The sequence below is a fragment of the Mus caroli genome, unplaced genomic scaffold (assembly GCF_978045245.1).
Source record: "Mus caroli unplaced genomic scaffold, Mus_caroli_1 scaffold_6, whole genome shotgun sequence".
Lineage (NCBI taxonomy): Eukaryota > Metazoa > Chordata > Mammalia > Rodentia > Muridae > Mus > Mus caroli.
This window is the reverse complement of record NW_028227261.1, coordinates 16680726-16701956: the sequence shown is the minus strand read 5'-3', so window position 1 is coordinate 16701956 and position 21231 is coordinate 16680726. Positions and strand designations below refer to the sequence as shown.

Sequence of the window (21231 nt, the reverse complement as noted above, 5' to 3'; positions counted from 1 at the left end):
GCAGTGACATAGTGCGGCTAGGGAACAGCCTTGGGAGGAAGAGAGAGGCACATCAGTGACTCTGGTGGGGGTTCAGTTTCCAGGGTGACCGACACAGGGGAGGCCTGAGTGTGACCCAATCTCTCTGCTGCCACCTGTCCATTCTCTGTGGTAGGCTGCACCATCTACACGATTCCCTAACCATGGGGTGAAGTGAGGTCTGGGCCAAGGTTCAGTTAGAGCAGTGGTTCTCTCTCTACCTGTGGGTCGCAAACCGTTTGCGGGATGAAGAAGTCATATATCAGATACCATCTGCCTATCAGATACATAACAATTCATAGCAGTAGCAAAACTACAGTTATAAGGTAGCAGTGTAAATGACTTTATGGTTGGGGTCACACACCATGAAGAGTGTATTAAAGGGTCACAGCCTTAGGAAGGTTGAGGGCCACTGAGTTAGAGAATGGGGCACGGGAAGCAGGCAGTCCCCTGCCGCTCTCACCTGATGCGCTCGCTCTCTGCCTTCTTCACTGCAGACCTCAGCTCCTCGTTGGACCGCCGCAGGGCCTCCCGCTCCTTGGCGCCCTCACTCAGGCTGCGCCGCAGCTCACTAGCCTCTTGGCGATGGGCTTCGGAACTGTCCTGACTGTCCCGACCCTTACGCTGAGCCTCCAGCAGCTCCCTCCGCAGCCCATCGCGGGTGTCCTCCAACACACGCAGCTGAGTCCTCAGCTCTTCTGCCTGTGAGTCCAGAATGGGGTCAGGGCCCCTCAGGCTAGGACCATGGCAGAGAGGGGCCAGTAGGCCACCTCCCTCCCTGGCTAGGGGATATCGTGGTCCCAACACTGCCCCATTGATCTATGGTGAGTAGCTGACCTAAGTTACAGTAGGTATGGGGCAAGATATGCTGGGCTCAGCAGTGCCTGAACTTGACATGAGTCCCCCAAGCCCCCTTGCAAACATCAGGTGCCTAATGACTGTTTACAGCCCCCTCTCTGAGGTAACCATTGTCTGTCCTCACGCAGGCAGGAGGACTCCCAGAACCAGCCCCAGCATACACACAGCAGCCCTCAGTGATGCCAGGACAGCAGCATCAGCTCACCTCCCGCATGCAGGCCTCCCGCTGCCGGCCCAGGTTCCCCATCTGTTCCTCCAGTTCTTTCACCGTCTGGGCATGGGCGGCAGTGGCTTCCTCCAGCTGGGCCCGGAGGTCTCGAAGTTCAGATGTCAGGGCGTTCAGTGTGTTCTGAAGTGACCAAGATCCTCACGCTTATTCCTGACGTGGCCCCCAACACCCACCCCGCTGCACTGCTCAACCCCGGGACTACCCCTCCCAGGGGCCTACCAAACCTCGGTGCCTTCCTTGAAGCTCACCTCTCTATACTAGTAGCCTCACCAAGGTGGTGGCCACCTCCTTCAGTTGGGGGTCCTGAAGGAAGGGCTGGACCTTCCACACACCTGGCAGCATCTCCAGGCCCTCCACTCTAACAAGCTCTTTCAAGCCATGCTGGTTTCCCCTTGGTCACAGGCCCAGCTGGGCTGCCTACCTACCCGGTCCTGTTCCTGCCGGCTCTGGGCATCTCGCTTCTGCCGTTCCATCTCCAGAGAGATGGCAGCCAGACTGTGCCGCGTTCCCATCAACTTCTCCGACAGCGCCGTCTTCTCGGACTCCTTCAGGGACAAGGCCTAGGCAGAGGCAAGGATGACAGGCCTTAGTGTGTGGCTGGGCCTTTCTCCTAGCCTTCCGCTGGTGCTGGCTCGCAACACTGGCCCACAGCGGGAGGACGAAGGGCAGAGGCGCCTGCTCACTGGAGTCCCCCGCTAAGGAACAGCAGCAGAGCCTGGGTGTGGACATGATCTACAGAGCTAACTAAATCTTCCTTGAGTCTCGGTTACAGATGAGAAAGCTGTAGCTCAGGAAGACTGTGATTTGCCCAGGGTGACAAAGCAGGAGATAATCAAGTCGGACCTGCTCTGTTACCTTACAGAAAACCAAGAATTAACAATTTGGAAGGATCATTAAGTGCCTGTGGGTCCTGCCCAGAGGCATCCAGCCTGAGGCAAGCAGAGACAGGAGACAGCCTTGTGTCACCTGTCACTGTCACTGTGCTAGGCCTCCAACTCTCCTGCCCTGCAGTGAGAGCTGAGACCCTGGAAGAAACTGGCTGCTTCCTGCACTCCTAGCTGCTGGGTGGGGGTGTGCTGGGCAGAGGTGGGGAGTCCCAGAGCCGTCCCCCTACTCCCCGCCCCCCTCCCCGGCTCACAGACCTGCTGCTTCTCGCTCTCCGCCAGCAGCAGGCCCTCGTCCCGCTCCTGCTGCAGTGCAGCGATCTCCTCACTCAGCTCCTCCTTCTCGGCCTCCATCCGCGCCAGCAGCTCCTCTCGCTCCTGCTGCAGCTGGCCCTGCAGCTGGGCCCGCTCTGCCTGAAGCTCCCGCCATGCAGCCTCCTGAGGGCCAGAGCAGGGCTATGTGACACACTAGGAGGGGCCCACAAGGTTCCTTGCAGACGTTGGGTCAGAAGAAGGCACAAATACCCCAGAACTAAGAGCCATGCTACCAGGTCACTGCAGGGCAGGGCACTGGAAGCTGTGCTGAGGCCACCTCAGGTCTGTGAAGACAACAGGGAACCCTAGTGGCCTGGGCTGAGAACAGGAATGGCCCTGGGGAGGATGGTCAGCAGCCATCCAGGGAAAGGGAGAACTAGGCCAGCAGTGTAGCCTGGAAGCTGGAACACGGTGACAGTGGGCCAAAGCCACAGGCACAGGCACTGGTCTGACCAGGTGAGCTGTGGCACTGAGGGCTAAGGCGACAATGGGGACCCCTAAGCCCAGGTGATAGACAACCTGAATGTTACTTTTTAAACTTTTAGGTTTATTCATGTGTGTGAGTATTTGTCTGCAAGTATGTCTATGCACCATGTGCACGCCTGATGCCTCTTGAGGTTAGAAGGTGGCATTGGATTCCCTGGAACTGAAGTTATGGATGGTTGTGAGCCATCGTGGGGATGCTGGAAACCGACACCAGGTCCTCTGTAAGAGCAGCAACTGCTGGTCCATCTCTCCAGCTCTGTTCAGACAGCTAGAGGGTTGTGTAGAGGGAAATAAGGCTAGATGCAAAAAACCTCTGGGACCCAGACTGTCAGAGAAGCTGAAGAGAATACAGACTTGTGGGCATTGACAAGACCAGGAAAGGTGGTGCCAGGGGCCACAGCGCATGGCTCACTGGGAACATGATACAGCCATGGCAAGGACAGCTTTCTCAGGGTGAGGGCGGGCACTGCCTGTCTCCGGTGGTGGGTGAGGCCCTTCTTCAGGCGCTGCCCTGCCACCTACTGGCCATATGTGGTAATTTCCACCCAAATCCGTGGAGGTGGGGGACAACGGGGGCATCTTTTTCACCACTCTATAAGTCCTGCCCGGGGACCATAGCTGTTGGAGGCCACCCTGCCCAGGCTGTTTTTGAAGCCCTGTCCTGGGAAACACTCCGTGCTGGGGATTCTCAAGTAACAGGAACTGCCAGGAAATGTACTAAGCACTTGGTGGCTGCGCTAACCCTTTCACAGGATCCATAGCAATCTATCCCTGCTTCTATGGAAGGAAAAAGGAAGGCACAAAAACCTTATATGGCATCAGTGGAGTGAGACCAAGGTCAGACACAAACTCAGGAAATACAAGCAGACTCAAGTGTGCAAGTGATTTCCCTGGCCCGCCCTGCCCTGTCAGTCCTGAACCTCATCGCAAGTAGAAGCTTTCTACTGTACACTTGTTTGTTTTGAAACAAGGCCTCTCGTCATGTAGCCCTGGCTATTCTGGAACTCTGTAGACCAGGCTGGTCTCGAACTCTGAGATCTGCCTGCCTCTGCTTTCTGGGTGCTAGGATTAAAGGTGTACACCTCCACACCCTGCTTTCTGCTGTACGCTACACTGGCCTTGCTCCAATGACTGTGGGTCTCCATCAGGTTTAGACCTGGTTTGGGGCCTGGAGCTCTACGTATCTGATAAGGACAACCACCCCACCCCTTACCTTCTCAGCTACCCCCAGCTATATATCCTTCTCATATCCTCTATGGCAGGCATCTGTTTCACAGATGTGGAAACTGAGGCAGGGCAAGACAGAGGAGAGCACAGAGACAGGGAGACTCAGAGCCCTGCCCACTCCTCCCCAGGACCGAACCTTCTCATGCTGCAGTCTCTGGAGATCCTCCTCATGGGCTGCCCGCTGCTCCCGCAGAGAGGCCTGTGCCTCCCGCTCGGCTTGCACTAGCTTCTGGGTCATCAGCTCCTTGTCCAAGGCCGCCTTCTCTTCTGTGGATGTTACCTGCTGCCGTAGGCCTGCCAGCTCCCCTGCACAAGAGGGACGGATGGCAGGAAGGCAGGGCTGAGTCACATGTCCCTCTGGACCCACAGACTTGGGCTGTATGAGCCACACGGGCAAAATCAGGTGAGAGCGCTTTCGTGGCACCAATGCTGACTGCCTTGAGGGAGAGCACTGCTCACCACCCCTCTGGGTACCAGTTCCCCACCTGCCTCACGGGCTCACTGGCTCTGCTCTCCTCATGGACAGGGGACGGAATGGCTGGTGAGAAGGGCACCACAGAGGAGAAGGATATCAAAGACACAGTGACTCTGTCACTGACACGCTTGCTGGGTCAATGCAATCCATACGCCCTAGCACATCATAGTGCTTGGATGATGCGCCTGGTTAGTTTAACCTCATCCTCGTCAAAGACGATGCTCCAAGACCAGCAACCACTCAAGCTTTATGGAGTGTCTCCATTAGGGACAGTGCCCCTCACTGAGGGACAAAGCAGGAGGCATGTCCCACCTGGACCTGTGTATGTCACCCAGGTGTGAGCCCAACAGCATTGCCTGGGTCTGTGTGACTCCGCAGGTGCTAAGCTACTGTGCTGAGCTGGAAGGACCGAGTACAGAGTGTAGGGAGCGTGCGGGAACCCTGGGCTGGGACCATGGGACTGAGATTCACGACAGCAGCTGATGGAGCCCAGAGTTCTCTAGGGACCTCAGAAGCCTCCAGCCTCCCTGATGACGAAGCAGCAGCAGCCACAGCTGGCACTCTGCCAAGGCCTTCGCTAGCTCCTTCACCTCATCCTGGCAACAGGCTAGGCAGGTGGCCATGCCCCTACCTCTGGTGCCAAAGGAACCTAACTCAGAGAGGGAAGGGCCTGTTCAGGGAGCCATGTGACAGCTCTGGATAAGGAACCCAGGCCAGCCATAGCCATGCACCTCACCTAGGGCTCTTAACCTCTGACTGAATCCTGCTGAAGTCTAGCACAAAGCCCCAGGACCCAGCTCCCCATACCAGTCAGAGTTTCCTTGGCCAGCAGCAGGGCTTGACTGTCGGCTTCTAGCTGCTCTCGGCGGGCCTCGAGCTGAGCCAGCTGCCTCTGCACGTCAAACAGGCTGCTCTCCAGGGCCTCCTTCTCCAGGCTGTAGCAACATCGTCCCTGAGGCCTTGGGACTCAAGCCTCCCCAGCCCCAGGTAACTGTGGGTCTTAGGGTGTAGCCAGTGTGGGCCAAATGCCAGCCTCCCTGTCCAGCTAACCCTGGCTCCCTGGGGAAGACCGCACCTGAGCGAGGGGCATTGGTAAGCCAGGCTCTTAAGTAACTGCTCCTCTGGGTTAACCCTGGGGCGTGGCTGGTCAGGGTGTGGACCCAGCACGCCCCCTGCAGGGAGCGGGGCAAAGCCCACACCTTCCTTACCGCAGGCGAATGGCCTCCTCTGACAGGGTCCGGCCCTCCCGCTCTGCTGCTGCCAGCTTCACTGCCAGGCCAGCCCGCTCCTTGGCCATAGCCTCCTTCTCCCGGGCAGCGCGTTCCAGTGCCTCCACCTGCCGCTGGGACTCCCGCAGGGCTTGCTCCAGCTCCTGGTCCCGTCCACTCAGCTGCCGGGAGAGCTAGCCAGCCCAGGGACAATGAGCAGGAGCCTTGGCTGGTTCACCACGCAGCACTCGAACATGGGGTCGGGCCCAGCCCTGGCCTCGTAGCAGGAGGCTGGGCTTTGAGCACGGACTCTGCACTGGTGTGCCTAGGCAAACCCTAGCATTTCCTATGTCTACAAACGCACATGAGAAAAAACAAGGGCCCCAGTCACTCACTCTGCCCTGTACCCAAACCTGAGAAGCTCAGCAAATGGTAAGGAGAGCAGCTGATCAGGCTGCTTTGCAGGGCCTGGAGCCCTGGAGCCCTGGAGCCCCGGGATCCTACGTTGCCTTCTGGCTGTGTGGCTCCAGTTTCCCAGGTCCCTACTTTCACCAAATAGGACGGATCTTCACCAGGGCTGGCCCAGAGTCAGCTTGTCCTCTAAGTGACAGAATTTTAGTCTCAGCGATAGACAAGTGGCCCGGATGTGGGGTGTAATAGCTTGCTCAAGGCCCTTAGCTAGCAGAGGTGAGATATGTATGAACCCAGAGGCAAGTGGCTGATTCCAGAATAGCACGTGAGTGGCCGGGAGCCCCTACCCACAAATCTGCATGGGGCTCAGCCCACCTGGGCCAACTGCTCCTGCAGATGGCTGCGTTCGCTGCGCAATACAAGGATCTGCTGCTCCAGCGCCTCCCGGGCCTGCTCAGCCACACACAGGGAGCCCTGCAGGCCCTGCCTCTCCACCTCCTGCTCCAGCCTCAGCTGCTCCAACAGTTCCTGCTTCTCCACGGCCAGCGTAGTGGCATGTTCTGCCTGCTGCTGGCGGCCCAGGAGTGCCACCTTTTCTTCCTCTAGCTGTATGGACAGAGATTTGAGGAGTAAAGGGACTCTCCCAGGACCGGGATGTCCCTTCATCCTACCAACGATCACAGCCATTCAGGGATGGCGCGCAAGGGAGAAGGAAGAGTGTCCACAGGGTTGAGAACCAAGCACCAGAATAGAGCAGGGCCCCCAGAGCATCCTTCTATGCAACACAGAAAGGCAGTCAGGATGAAAGATGGACAGCAGGACAGACGGGGGGGGGGGGGGGGGAGGGGTTGGGGGGGAGCCCAGCATGCCTCTGCAGTGTCTCCCTGGTGGAGGGGACCTTGCGCTGGTGCACAGCATACCTGGGCGATGAGGCGGTTTAATTCCAGCTTGTCCTGGGCGAGGCTCTCATTCAGGGCACTCATCTTGGACAAGGAGTCTCGCAGGGAGGCCTCCTCTGCCCTCAGCTTGGTCAGGGAGAGCTCCAGCTGCGCTCGGCCTGCTTCAGCCTGCAGTGGGGACAGGAAGGCAACAGTGGGGGAGAGAGCCAGCGAAGCAGACCCTTACAGACTGAGCTGGGGCCGAGGAGAAAGGGTTGACATGAGTCAGGCAATCCCCACTAAAGAAGGCTATCAGGAAGACACCTCCTACTGAAGAGCTGCCCAAGAAAGGACCGAAAGGCAGAGCCAGGGGGCAGCTGCAGCCTAGGGATGCCATCGTACAGAGCCTAGGCCACCAGAAGTGGGACAAGCACCTTCCAAGGACTCTCAGAACCATGACCCCCAACTTCCTCAGCCCCAGAACATATTTCCACAGAAAGGATCAGGTGACCCTGAGCTTCAGGCTCTGGTCTCAGGAGCCCCTGAAGAAGCAGGGATCTGTGGCCTAGGTCAAAAGTCAGCCTGTGGGGCTAGGGAGCCGGCTCAGTGGGGAAACCTCATACCGCTCAAGCAGGACATGAGTTCCTGTAGCGGCTGTATGCAGAAGTTAAAAAGGTTAATCCCAGTGTTTCTACAGCACAGTGGAGGCAGGCAGGAGGACCCCAGCAGCTCAAGATCCAGCAAGAGGCAGTGAAGGGACTTAAATAAAGTGGAAAACATGGACGAACACCAAGGCTGTCCTGACTTCCATACAAACACCAGTGTACAGGTACACAAATACTAACACGCACAGAGGGGTGGGGGATGAAAGAGGGAGGAGTATGGGGAGGGGGAGGGGGGAGAATTAAAACACAGTAACAGATAGATAAGAATAAAAAGTCAGTCTCTATCCAGAGGAAGGGGTCAGCAGCATGCTCAGCCCACAGCCTGACGTCAAATGGTCTGGCTAATGGGAAGAGCCATGCATGAGTCATGTGGCTGACAGGACTCACCTTGGTTAGCGCCTCGGCCACCTCTGCCTTCTCCGTCTGCAGTACATCCCTCTGCAGTATGGCGCAGCTCAGTGCCTCCCGCACATCCACCAGCTCCTTAGTCAGCCCTGAGCGCTTCACCTCCAGCTGCTCCAGCTGCCTATGGCTGAGGGACAGACTCCTGTCACTTCTCTGCTCTGTACCCCATGCAGGACACAGGATGCTGGGCCCGGGCGAGTGAAGCACTGGTAGGATTAGAGCACAAGAGCCTCTCCTACAATGACAACCTAGCCCACAGCCTCAGCTGTGACTCTGGGAGCCAACTGTCACATCTGTACGGTGCTACACTGGTTCAGATGGTGCCTGCTGCCTCCAAGGCTTAGGAGTAGCTGCACACCCACTAACCAACGCTCTAAGCATGACCACTGCCTGTGCCTCAGAGACACAACCAGTGCAGGGTGAAATCCTGCTCTTCTACCATCTATGCGCCCTGGGGCAAGTTTCATGAGCCCACCCCAGTGCCTCAGTTTTCACTATGTATAAAATGGGGCTGCAGAGATGATTCAGCATTAAGAGCGAGCACTGGGAGTTCTTCCAGAGGACCCCAGTTGGATTCCTAAGACCTACAAGGTAGCTCACAACCATCTGTAACTCCAGGTCCAGGGGATTCGACACTCTCTTCTGGCCTCCATGGGCACTACGCATGCAAGTGGTGTACAAACAGATATGCAGGCAAAACACTCATACCCATAGAAGAAAAAGTAACATAAAAAGACAGCTCTCGGGCTGGTGAGATGGCTCAGTGGGTAAGAGCACCCGACTGCTCTTCCAAAGGTCCAGAGTTCAAATCCCAGCAACCACATGGTGGCTAACAACCATCCGTAACGAGATCTGGCGCCCTCTTCTGGAGTGTCTGAAGACAGCTACAGTGTACTTACATATAATAAATTAAAAAAAAAAAAAAAAAAAAAAGACAGCTCTCCACAAAATGGAGAGACGTCTCTAAATCTCGGGAGTTATGCGGGGAGTTCAACAAGGGAGCCCACGTGCTGAAAATGGTCTCTGGCACTTCTTGTTACTGCCACGGTATAGTGGTAGTCACTGCCACTTTTTGTTCTTGTTGTCTTTTTTTTTGTTTTGTTTTTTTGTTTTTCGAGACAGGGTTTCTCTGTGTAGCCCTGGCTGCCCTGGAACTCACTTTGTAGACCAGGCTGGCCTCGAACTCAGAGATCCTCCTGCCTCTACCTCTGAGTGCTGGGATTAAAGGTGTGCACCACCATGCCTGGTGTTTTAAGTTTCTTAAATGAGAATTATTCATCTTGAATCGTTCTAATCACCCAAGCACGTCCCTCCTGGACCCACGGTGACTGCACTTCCCAAGTCTCAGTGTTCTGGAGTGGGGCTGTCAGTGTCGCCTGGGGAGGAGGGTGAGCAGCCCACCTGCGCTCCAGCTCCCGGCGGGCCCGGGCGCCCTCCTGCACCGAGTCCTCCTGCACGTCCTCCAGCTGGCTATGCTGACGTTTCAGCTCCTCCTGGGCAGCCTGCAGCTTCTCCAGCTCCTGGCGCAGCTCCTTAGCTTGCTGCTGGGTCACCTGCAGGCTGTGGGTTAGGTTCCCCTTCTCCCTATAGGACAAGCAGGCAGAGGAGAGGGAGTTTCTGAGGCTACCCTCCCCCAGGGATGGTGGCTGGACCGACCACTCTGACCATATCCTCTGTCCTGCAGGCTGCTGCCTCCAGGAAGCCTTCCCTGATGCTTTCACAACTGATTCATCTCACTTACACCACCCAGCATTGAGAGCCTGGGTCTCTTCCCCAGCCTGCACACCTACAGGCCCAGAGGAATGGATGGAGATGCTGGTATCACCTGTAAGCATCCCAGCAGGTAGAAGAGTCCAGGGCCAGGTTCCAAGGACACACAGGCATCCATGGATAGATGGCCAGGAACCACCTTGTCACCCTTAATCTGGCAAACCCGACAGAGCTGGATCTTGACCCAGGGCTTCCCCCTGTATGGAGCTGCAGCATGCAGACAGTGTACCACAGAGAAGAAGCCACTGGGAATGCCCGGGGCTCACAGAGAATGGCTGTTTTCCAGCTCCATGGTCCTGAGCAGAGGTTGGCTGGGGTTCCTAGGTCAGGCTGAGGGTGGCCCACTCTGTATACAGAGTGCCAGTCCCCCGGTATGCTAACTACCACAGTAGAAAAGAACTGGTGTCATGACATTAAGAGCAGATGGAAACGAAGTTCTCACCATGGACACAGTTATTTAAAAGGCCCAGTCCCTTCCCATGGGAGGAAACCAAAGGTCGGGTCTCAGGTGAGCCCCCTGCTACCGCCATCCCCACTCAGAGCAAGAGTCTGGAGAGTCTTCCAGCTGCTGTGTGACAATGACTCTGACAGACGCACATGAACTGAGGGGACACAGGCACAGCACCCGGCAAACGACCCTTGCCTCCATGCTGTCAGGGCTATAGAAGGCAAAGCCAGAGCTCCGCCGGGGTCAGGATAAGCACATGAGGCTGGGGTGTACGTATGTGCGTGTATGTACTTTGAGTTCGCCTCCATTTTCTTTCTCCTCTCTCTGTTTTGTTTTCTTTTGTTGTTGTTTTTCCAGACAGGGTTTCTCTGTATAGCCCTAGAACTCCTTTTGTGGACCAAGCTGGCCTTACTATATAGCCCCGGCTTGCTTGGAACTGCCCTATAGCCTGGGCTGACCTCAAACTTGAAACGATCCTCCTGCCTCAGTGTCCTAAGTGCTGGTTACAAATATAAGCCATGAGTCTCTGTTTTTCTTAGAGACTTGTTTGTTTGTTTGTTTGTTTGTTTGAGACAAGGTCTCACTATGTAACCCTGGCTGGCCTAAAGCTCCCAATGTAGACCAAGCTGGCTGGCCTTGAACTCACAGAGATCTGCCCAACTCTGCTTCCTAAATTCTGGGGCTAAAGGCGTGGACCATCATGTCCAGCTTTACTGTTTTATTTAGGAAAAGCAGATTAAAAAAGCAACAACAACAACAATTTTTTCCCCCCAAGACAGGGTTTCTCTGTGTAGCTCTGGCTGTCCTGGAACTCACTCTGTAGACCAGGCTGGCTTCGAACTCAGAGATCCGCCTGCCTCTGCCTCCCAAGTGCTGGGATTAAAGGCGTGTGCCACCACGCCCCGCTTTTTTTTTTTTTTTTTTTAAACAACAAAAATTTTAAAACTACCAGGTAGCTAAGAGGAGAATAGAAGAATGTCCCATTAAAGGAAATGCTGGGGGCTGGTGAGATGGCTCAGTAGGTAAGAGCACCTGACTGCTCTTCTGAAGGTCCGAAGTTCAAATCCCAGCAACCACATGGTGGCTCACAACCACCCGTAATGAGATCTGATGCCCTCTTCTGGTATGTCTGAAGACAGCTACAGTGTACTTACATTAAATAAATAAATAAATAAATAAATAAATAAAAAAGGAAATGCTATTCCATTTGAATTATTTTTGTGTGCTGTGTGTGGGGTGAGCCTGGCACATGAGTGGAGATCAGAAGTTAACATTTATGAATCAGTTCTTTAGGGTATATGCTGCCCTCACAGAGGAGCATTTCCATTCTCAGCAGCCACCCTGTGTGGCTCATGGTCACCTGTAACTCCAGACCCACAGTTGACAGCTCTGGCTTCTGGGAGTACTTATACCAACATGCACACAATTAAAAAAAAAAATCCTCTTTTGCTGGGCATGGTGGCGCACACCTTTAATCCCAGCACTCGGGAGGCAGAGGCAGGTGGATTTCTGAGTTCGAGGCCAGCCTGGTCTACAGAGTGAGTTCCAGGACAGCCAGGGCTATACAGAGAAACCCTGTCTCGAAAAAAAAAAAAAAAATCTCTTATCAGGGCTGGGCATAGTAGTGTATGACTTCAATCCCAGCACTTATGGGGCTGGGCCAGGCAGATCTCTGAGTTTGAGGCTAGCCACATCTACAGAGTAAGTTCCAGGACACTCAGGGCTACACAGAGAAACTCTGAATTGATAAATAAATAGATATATTTTTTAAAGGATTGTCAGGCTGGAAAGCTGGCTCAGAGGTTAAGAGCACTGACTGCTCTTCCAAAGGTCCTGAGTTCAAATCCTAGCAACCACATGGTGGCTCACAACCATCTGTAATGAGATCTGATGCCCTCTTCTTGTGGCTCTGAAGATAGCTACAGTGTACTTATATATAATAATAAATAAATCTTTGGGCCTGAGTGAGTGGGGCCGGGGCGAGCAGAGGTTCTGAGTTCAATTCCCAGCAACCACATGAAGGCTCACAACCATCCGTACAGCTGCAGTGTACTCATATACACAAAATAAATAAATTTTTAAAAAGAATTGTCTCTAGGATAGCTGGGTCGTAGCTGAGTGGTCGTAGGTGGGTCATTCCTGTTCTTCCCTGGCATGCACAGGGCAGGTTCATTCCCAACAAGAGGCAACCAACCAGCAGGAAACAGTTCAGAACAGGACTAAAAGGAGAATTCTAGAATGGTCTATAGCCACAAGTGGCAATGGGGCACTTGAAATGTGGCTAGAGTAACAAATGATTTTTTACTTCCTTGAAAACTGAATTTTCCCAGCTGGCTGGTGGGAGCCCTCTGGCTGGAAGGCCTGGCTAGGGAGTCCCAGCGCCTCCTGCTGGCCCCTCGATCCCCCACCCCCACCCCCGCACCTGCTCAGGAGCTCGTTGGCACTGCGTAGGCGCTGGGCCTCGCGCTGCGCATCCTCTTGGGCCTGGGCTGAGGCTGCTGTCTGGTCCCGCAGGCGCTGTAGCTGCTCCTCCAGGCCACGCCGCTCGCCCTCACTGTCACTGAGCTGCTTGCGTATGGAACCCAGCAGTTCTTGGCTGGCTTCATAGCGTCCACGCATGTCCTGGGGTATGGGGGTGGTGGGGTCTAGAGAAGCCCACTCACTCTCTTCTAACAGATCCATAACACTGGGCGAGCCCGGGGCAGCCGACATCACCCCCCCACACACACTCACACACACACACTGTGCCCCTACCTCCCTGCGTCCCCCCCGGGTCTGGCAAACGGCCCAAGAACACCCGCCCCTAGACACTGACTCCACCCACAAAGGCCCGGGACACGCCCCCTCGTGCCCTCCTGAGTCACCGCCTCTGGGTTCAAGCTTTCTTTAGCCTTGATTCAGATTCCTACTCCCAGATTTGTCTGATGGTCCTAGCCCCAAGTTTTATACCCTTTTCTTGGGCTCTAGCCCCCGTTCTGTGGCATTCTCAGCCATCCAGGCACTCCGGACTCTAGTTCTTTCTAGAACTCTCTATCAACAGCTATGTCTCAGGGCCCGGGGCACGGGGTCCGGGCCCTCCGCCCCCGCCTCCTGGGTCTCTGACTACCTGAACCTGTAGCTGGCGCTTGTGCAGGGCTGAGTGGATCAGCGTGAGTGTGGAGGAGTCGGAGCAGGCTGGGGACAGGCCTCGACGGGGAGAACGACCTCGACCCGGAGAATGCCGCGGTGGAGTCGGGGTCCGCTGGCCAGAGATCCCGCGCAGGCTGCTGTCAGAGGTATCCGCAGTGCGCTCTGAGCTGCTGAGCTGCACACCACTCTCAGTGTCAGATAGGGCAGCCTTGGGGGAAGGAGGAAAAAGGTGTAGGGGTTAGCTGGTCACAGGCAAGGAGGAGGCAACCTGACCCTTGCCACAAGCCCCTTTCCCCAAGAAGCCTTCCTGAGTCCATACCCACCAGTGTGCAGCCTGCCAAGCAAAACCCTCACTGCCCTTCAGTGCCATCACGGTTCTCACAGGGGCTAAGGGCAGCAAGGCTGGGTGAGGGCCAGCAAAGGTGAACAGGCCCCACCCACTTCCCCGTTCATCCCAAAGTTCCAAGGCAAGTAGATGGAGGTGGGAGGGGCTCAGATAAGCCTGGCCAGCCCTGTGTGGGCTGTAACCATACCTGTGCCAGATCCCTCAGGGTCTGCTGCAGCCCTTCTCCATCCTCAGTGTCCAGGGTTGTCTGTTCCTGAAGCCGCAGCGACTCCTAGTGACAAGAAAGATTGCTCATAGCCGGGCGTGGTGGCACACACGCCTTTAATCCCAACACTTGGGAGGCAGAGGCAGGTGGATCTCTGAGTTTGAGGCCAGCCTGGTCTACAAAGTGAGTTCCAGGACAGCCAGGGCTACACAGAGAAACCCTGTCTCGAAAAAAAAAAAAAAAAGAAGAAGAAGAAAGATTGCTCACAGTCATGCCAAAGTATGAAGTTGCTCCTTCCTGGTGCCCTCAGGTAGCAGTTAGGGACATACCACACAGGCCTGCTGCCCTCACTAACAGATGAGGCCCAGAGATGCACAGTACCCTGTCCCAGTCACCTGGCCTAGTGAGGAAGAGCCCAAACTACCCTACAAAAAATGTGTGGCGCCCAGGCGGTGCCCTGGGGATATGCGTCTCCAGGGAAGTATTGGGCGCCCAAGAGGGAACCCAAGCCCTGACTCCCCACATACTGGAATGGAGACCCCTTAGGTTTTGGCTTCCTCAACTGTGTAATGGTTTGCTGCAGAGAGGGTGGAAGGGGACAGAGGAGGTGAATGTCACTGTGCTAAGCCTGACATGCACTATGAGGGCAGCACCCAGTCTGGATGGGACATTTAACATGGCCCAAGCGGCCTGGCCCTCAGCTAGCACCCATGGATTTGGCTGGCTCCACATCTTACCAGGGCCTCCAGCTTGTCAGAGAGGGTCCTGTTGACCTGGTCCTTCTCTGAGTTCTGATTCTGAAGGTGCTCCACGGACAGGGCCAGCTCTGTCACTCTGCAGGAGAGAGCAAAAGAGGTGAGTGGGGGACCTGCTGCTGCCCCTCAAGCTCACCCGAGTATGTCTGTGTTTCCTGAAACTCCTCAAGGACCCTAGGATCTACCTCCCTGCAGATGGGACCTAGAGTAAGTCACTTCTTGCCTGGGGACCTCGGATTTCTTAGCTGAAACATGGGGATGGGGTTGCAGCTGCCTCTCACAGGAGAGCAGTGGGGGCTCAACCAGGAGGCAGGAGTTAGGGGTTACACACGTCATCAGAGGTCAAACACGGAGCCTGGGAAGCTCACCCAGGTTCCCCAGGGAAGAGCCCAGCCCTGGTGAACACCGTCCCGAGGCTCCAGGTGACCCCTCTGCAGGGGACTCAGCTGTGGACAGGCTGCTCCCACCCACCTGGCACTGAGATCAGCCTTGTCCAGGTCACTCTGCACCTGCAGCTGGGCCAGGTCCTTCTCCCGGAGCAGCTTGGCCTGCAGCTGCTCCTCTAGTTGGGCCTGCAGCAGCTTTTGCTTTTCTAGAGCTGCCTCAGCCTTGCTCTCAGCCCGATGCAGGCTGGCACTCAGTCCGAGGCCCAGCTCCTGGACAGCCCGGGATGTGCGGACGAGCTCCCCGCCCAGCTGCAACAGGTCCCTGAGGAAGAGCAAAACAAGGGGCTGTGTGGGGGGTGGCCCCCCATGTACAAATTAAAACTGCCCTGACCTGTGACACTGTCACTATCAGAGCAGGGAAACAAAGTCCAGTGTGAGTGAGGTTACGGGGAAGTCGGCCTGGCCCTACACCACTGATGGGAGGGTAAGTGGCTAGGGCCCCAGTGGAAGGCACCTAGGAAAAGCCCTTTGCATCTATGACACAGCTTCAATAGGCCTAGCACGGAAGTAATGGCAGATGGTTCATGTGGCATAGCAGGAGTGGCAATCCTGACGATGCCAAACATCCATCAAAAGAGAGCTCACTATCACACAAGGGATGGAGATCCAGTCAGCGGGTCCTATACCCGAGGAAGACCAACAGGGAAGCTACTCCTGACGGGTATGCCTCCCAGGAAAGTGAGCAGATGAAGAAGGCTCTTCAAGCACAGCTAAGCTGAGCTGGGTGGAGGCACAAGTTTGCCATTCAAGTTCTCAGGAGGCAGAACAGGAGGCTAGCATTACAGGCTAGCCTGGACTACAGAGTGAGACCCCTGTCTCCAAAAAACGGTTGTGGGGGCAATGAGATGCCCTATGTGTAAAGGTGCCTGCTGCCAGGTGGCATGACCTGGGTGGGCTTGGAGACCTACATGGTGGAAGGAAGGAGAGAGCTGACTCACAGAAGTCGTTCTTGGCTATTACACGCACACACACACACACACACACACACTAAACGCAAATTGGAGAAGCAATGATAAAATTATACAGCGTATATACACCAAAAGACAAAAGGGGTGCGTGACAGACAGACAGACAGACAGACAAGGAGTGGAGTGGGAGATAGCTGCTTTATTTGCTTTATAAGCTAACCCAGGAAGGCCACGTAAGAAACTGGGGGTCGGGCTGGAGAGATGGCTCAGTGGGTAAGAGCACCCGACTGCTCTTCTGAAGGTTCAGAGTTCAAATCCCAGCAACCACATGGTGGCTCACAACCATCTGCAACAAGATCTCTCTTCTGGAGTGTCTGAAGACAGCTACAGTGTACTTATATATAATAAATAAATAAATCTTTAAAAAAAAAAAAAAAAGAAACTGGGGGTCCTCACTTGCCCTGAGGGGAGGGGTCACATTGGAGGGAGGACAGACTTCTCACCAGCACTGTTTTGAAATGGGAACCCCAAGTATATGCCCTACCTAGTCAAGGGTAAAATAGGGAGGTCAAGACAGGAGGGTTCTCTGTGAGCTGGAAACCAGCCTGAACTACACACCAAACTCCAGACAAGCCAGAGCTACATAATGAGATCCGGTCTCAGAAAAAAAAAAAAAGGTCTCCATGCTAATAAAAAAACAAGGCCCACTTTAAAGTCCCAATGTGGGCTCACTCTCTGCATGAACTACAGTGCTGAGTATCCAACAGCAGGGGGCAGGCGAGTGCCTCACAGTACATAGACATGTGCCCCAGGCCAGGGGGCTCCTGTGGGGGAAAGTGCACTGCTGAGGTTCTGAGTATTGCCAAGAAAACAGCAGTCTGTGATGTAGCCACAGATCTGTGGCAGGCAGGCTCACATAAACACAGGACAGCAAAAGCTAGACTATGGGAATCCCTGAGGACAGCCAGCTGTTCCTGAACAGATAGAGACTCAAGAGACCCAAAGGAAAAAAGTTTAGCCAGGAATGGTGGAAGACACAGACCTGTAGCCCCAGCACTTGGAAGAACAAGATCCAAGCACAAGGCTGGGGCCTCACTCATGCAGAGCCCCAGGTTCAGTCCCCAGCCATACATAATCCCGGCATGCTAGCACACGCCTGTAATTCCAGCACTCAAGTGGAAACAGGACGATCTGAAGTTTAAGGCCACCATCCTTGTACCGCAAGGATCTGACAGCCTGGAATGCATGAGACTCTAAGAAAAAAAAAAAAAAAGATTCAAAAATTTAAAAATCTGGTGGGCATGGTAATGTCTGCCTTTAATCCCAGCAATCAGAAGGCAGAGGCAGGTGGATCTCTGAATTTAAGGCTAGCCAGAGCTGCATGGTGAGATGATATCTCAAAAAATTTTTGTGAATATCTACGGCTCCTGATCCAAACAAGCTATGACGACAAACTCAGTCTCTGCTGTGTGACCTGAGATGTTCACTCAACTTCTCTGATCTTCGGTGTAAAATGGGGGAGTAGGAGAGTTCCTGTCCCAGAGTGGCTCTGAATGCAGTAGGAAGAGTGTGTAGTCCAGCTGAGCCCCAGCAATGCCTCTTCCTGCCAGCTGCCTCTGCATCTGCAGAGACGGCCCGTCCAGGGCAGGATGCACCCTGCGTCCCCGGCAGCCAGGCCTCACCTCTCCGTGCCCATCTTCACCTCGCTGGCCTGTCGTCGGAGCCCCATGACCTGCCTCCAGAGGCGGAGCAGGCGGCTGTGCTCACTGCTGAAGTAGGCGTTGAAGGACTAGGGAGAGAGATGCTAGGGTCACTGCTGCATGCCTGCCCTAGGGGCCTGCCAGCATGGCCTAGGAGAGGACCTGTATCTTCCCGAGAAGCAGAGAGCACCCAGGGCCTGGAGAGACCTCCCAGCTGCCAGAGAGTGACCATGACCATGGGTTGGTCACTAACTCTCTCCATGCAACAGTGACATTACACTTCATGAGGAATGGAAGAAACGGCCAGCCTGGCCCCGGGCATGTGTGACCAAGGCCAGCTCTCCCAAGAAGGCCGGGACCACATGGTCAGGCTCCCTGTCTCTCTCTGGACTTGACTGAACCCCTGCAAGGACGCCCCACTGCCCTGCTCACCTCTTCCTCGCGCCTCCACACTGCCTCCCGCTGCTCCAGCTCCTTACAGCTGCGGGTCCAGTCACTGGTCACCTTGCGTATGTCCTCGCTCAGAGCCTGGTTGGCCAAGTTGGCCTGGTCCAGCTGCTCTCTCAGCATGGCATTCACCTGGGCCAGGCTGGCACTTCTAGGAGGGGTGGGGGGGTGTTCAGTGGGCACTTGCTCACTTATCCAGAGGGTGCCCACTGGCTATCCCACCCCCTCACCTCTGCTGTTCCTCCTCTAGGCGCAGAAGAGCGCTGTCCAGGTCCTGGCTGTGTTCTGTGTCCTAGGTGAGGAGGAGGGGAGTCAGGAGGAGAGCAGAGGCAGGAAGGTCTACGCCTGCCCCACCCTGTCACCCACCCGCAGTCGCTGCTGCTCCAGTTCAGTGGACCTGTCCATCAGCTGCTTCTCCAGCTCTGAGCACTGCTTCTTGTACTGCAGGATCTGGCAATGTGCAGGAGGCAGCGTGAGCCCAGAGGTGAGGGCCAAGTGAAGTGAGGGCAGGGGTGGGGGTGGGCAGCCCTGACCTTGGCCTGCAGCCGCTGCACTAGCTGGGCCTGCCGCTGCTGGCCCTCCTGGTAGGCCTGCAGCTTGCGCCGGTAGGAGGCCTGCTCCTCCTGCAGCTGCCTCCGCAGCTCCACGCTCTGCCGCACCAGCCCTCTGGGCTCCTGTGCCTCCAGCTCCCCAGTTTCCAGCCGCACAGCCTGCTCCAGCTGCAGGGAAGGGCCCTGGGTGAGAGTCCTGTGCCTCCTGGGAAGCGGGCCCAGACCCACAATGCCTTGCAACCTGATGGCCATGCACTCCGAGAAGCAGTTACAGGCAGGTAGGCCCAGGATGCCGTGCACATGAGCATACAGACAGAGCAGGCATTGGCACACAGACAAGGCAATGCACACAGAGGCATACAGAGCATGGCACATAGATAGGACATGCTTGGGCACGCAAGGCAGACATGGGCACACTGATGGAGCATGTTTAGATACACAAAACAGGCACAGACATGCAATGCAGACATGAGAATATATGTGGGGCGGGCAAGGGCACACACTGATAAAGAAGGCAGAGTAACAAAGGCTGGCTATGCACACATGGATGGGGTGGGCATGGGTATACAATTAGAAGAGGTATGGCACAGACAGGCCACACAAGAGACAAGCATGCACATGTGCAGTAGACCTGCCACCATGTCTGCACATGTATGGTCCTGCAGGCAGACAGTTAAGTGCCCACCCCCTCCGTGCACGCGGCTACTCCTAAAGAACAGAGTCGTCCCACTATGGTTTCGGCCTCAGACTTCTAGGTCTCCCGACCCCTCTTCCTTCCCTGAGGCAAGCTCAGGAAAGCCTGGATTTTTGTTCCCCACTGGATTTTAGTACCTAGCTGTACATTGGCTGTGGGGTGGGATGGCTCACACCCAGGGACTGTTTGAGACCACTGAACTAACAACTTGAGTACATGTGAATCTACTCAGAGCAGAGGTATCAATACACAGAAGATCTGAGCTCACAGAAAGCATCTGTAGTGAACACAGGTAGTCTCGATCACCCCAGGCTGACCCGGAGGAGCCCCAGTAAACACACAGCCTTAAGATCCATCTGTATGTGCCCTACCTAGCACCTGCTCTGCCCCTCACTCCCGTCTCCCTCACCTCACAGGACTCCTGTCTAACTTCTTCCACTCCCGCTATTGTGCAGCGTGCTAGCCCCAGTACCCTGAGCACACAGAGGCCTGTCCACTAGCCCCCTCAACCCTGTCGGGGTGCCTGATGGTCCTGGCTGCTCTTTCTGGGGTCTCCCAGCTTCTAGCTGTCAGGGAAAGGGGCTGAGGGGCGAAAGGCCAAAGATGAGCACACTTAGGGTCATGAACACACACAGGGGACCGATCCCTAGCCCAGATGACTGATGCTAACCCATACTTACCATCCATCTCCCAAGCACCCAGGCTAACCAGCAGGGCCCTCAAACACACACACACACACACACAAGTTAGGGCCACCAGTCAAAGGGAAGCCAGCAGGACGGGAGGGCCTTTCTCATCCATACTAACCAGAGGCCCAGGCTAGGTCAGCGGCCCTCCAGGCCTACACTAGCCCAGTACACCTGGTAGATGCTGAGAGCCACCCACAGTGATGCCGGTGGGCAGGGTGACTGTGTCCCCTGGGATAACACCAACAGGAAGGGGTCAGCACAGTCCACGGGGCTGCACTGTGAGCTGAGGCTGCTAAGGGAGGTGGCAGCAGGAACTTCCTCTGAGTCTATGGCCCAAGCAAACCAAGAAGTGGGCAGTGCCCACGTCTGTCGCATAGCTCTGGAAGGTGTGTGTGTGTGTAATGTGCTGGTGAGAGTGGCTCACCCTGCATGCCTTGTATACGCTGGGTGTGTGCTGACACCTGGTATCTGGGCCTTCTCACACTCCTGGGTGAGGTGCATTTGGACAGGGTCTATGGGGGTGGTGCAGGCACTGTGTCCATCGGCATGTACCAGGACATGAGCTTGTGTATCTGTGAATGTCAGAGGGACCTGGGGAGGACACTCTGGGCTCTGTGAGTGGGTCACAGGTGGTGGCACGTGTGAGTGCCTTTGTGAGCTGACCGACAGCTCATGCTGGCTTCTGTTCTTTTGTTGTCTGTGTGCAGCCAGACAGGAGATGTGCAGAATATGCCATGCTATTGGTTCTGGTATGTGGCGATGCTGTGACTGTCCACCCAGGTGTTACTGTGTCAGGACTGTGTGTGCTCTGGCTACATAGAGTCTGAGTGTCTGAGGATGTCTAAGCCCTGGCTGTTCTGGAACGCTCTCGCCGCTGCCTCCAGAATACTAACGGCACACACCACCACCTCCCAGCTGGGTGGGTTTGTCTCTATGTGTTGTGTTCTGTGGGGTCTAGTTGTGGCCTGCAATGTGTGTATTTGCACATACATGTGACACCGGCGCTATTGGCGCCTGTGGTATGGAGGGATTTTGAGCAGTAACTAGGGACTCCACCTGCTTCCCCAGTGCTCGGTGCCAGGCT

General features: G+C 55.5%; 1 protein-coding gene across 8 annotated transcripts in view; it reads right to left on the bottom strand.

Annotated features, from left to right (window-relative positions):
• Positions 1 to 21231, bottom strand: part of Crocc (ciliary rootlet coiled-coil, rootletin) — a 44883-nt gene that overhangs the window by 12098 nt on the left and 11554 nt on the right. For 6 of the 8 annotated variants that reach the window (XM_029476503.2, XM_029476501.2, XM_085838750.1 and 3 more), the window contains 21 exons: positions 18747 to 18932; positions 18580 to 18663; positions 18444 to 18505; positions 18199 to 18364; positions 17749 to 17855; positions 15184 to 15420; positions 14695 to 14791; positions 13940 to 14023; positions 13384 to 13614; positions 12700 to 12899; positions 9461 to 9643; positions 8042 to 8186; positions 7032 to 7178; positions 6487 to 6717; positions 5701 to 5894; positions 5300 to 5427; positions 4154 to 4323; positions 2248 to 2427; positions 1531 to 1665; positions 1082 to 1225; positions 482 to 720 (listed from right to left, as the gene is read on the bottom strand). In XM_029476503.2, the coding sequence (XP_029332363.1) occupies positions 482 to 720; positions 1082 to 1225; positions 1531 to 1665; positions 2248 to 2427; positions 4154 to 4323; positions 5300 to 5427; positions 5701 to 5894; positions 6487 to 6717; positions 7032 to 7178; positions 8042 to 8186; positions 9461 to 9643; positions 12700 to 12899; positions 13384 to 13614; positions 13940 to 14023; positions 14695 to 14791; positions 15184 to 15420; positions 17749 to 17855; positions 18199 to 18364; positions 18444 to 18505; positions 18580 to 18663; positions 18747 to 18932 (3350 nt within the window). The remainder of the gene's footprint in view (positions 1 to 481; positions 721 to 1081; positions 1226 to 1530; positions 1666 to 2247; positions 2428 to 4153; positions 4324 to 5299; positions 5428 to 5700; positions 5895 to 6486; positions 6718 to 7031; positions 7179 to 8041; positions 8187 to 9460; positions 9644 to 12699; positions 12900 to 13383; positions 13615 to 13939; positions 14024 to 14694; positions 14792 to 15183; positions 15421 to 17748; positions 17856 to 18198; positions 18365 to 18443; positions 18506 to 18579; positions 18664 to 18746; positions 18933 to 21231) is intronic. The other 2 variants (XM_029476500.2, XM_029476506.2) reach the window with 2 other exon arrangements.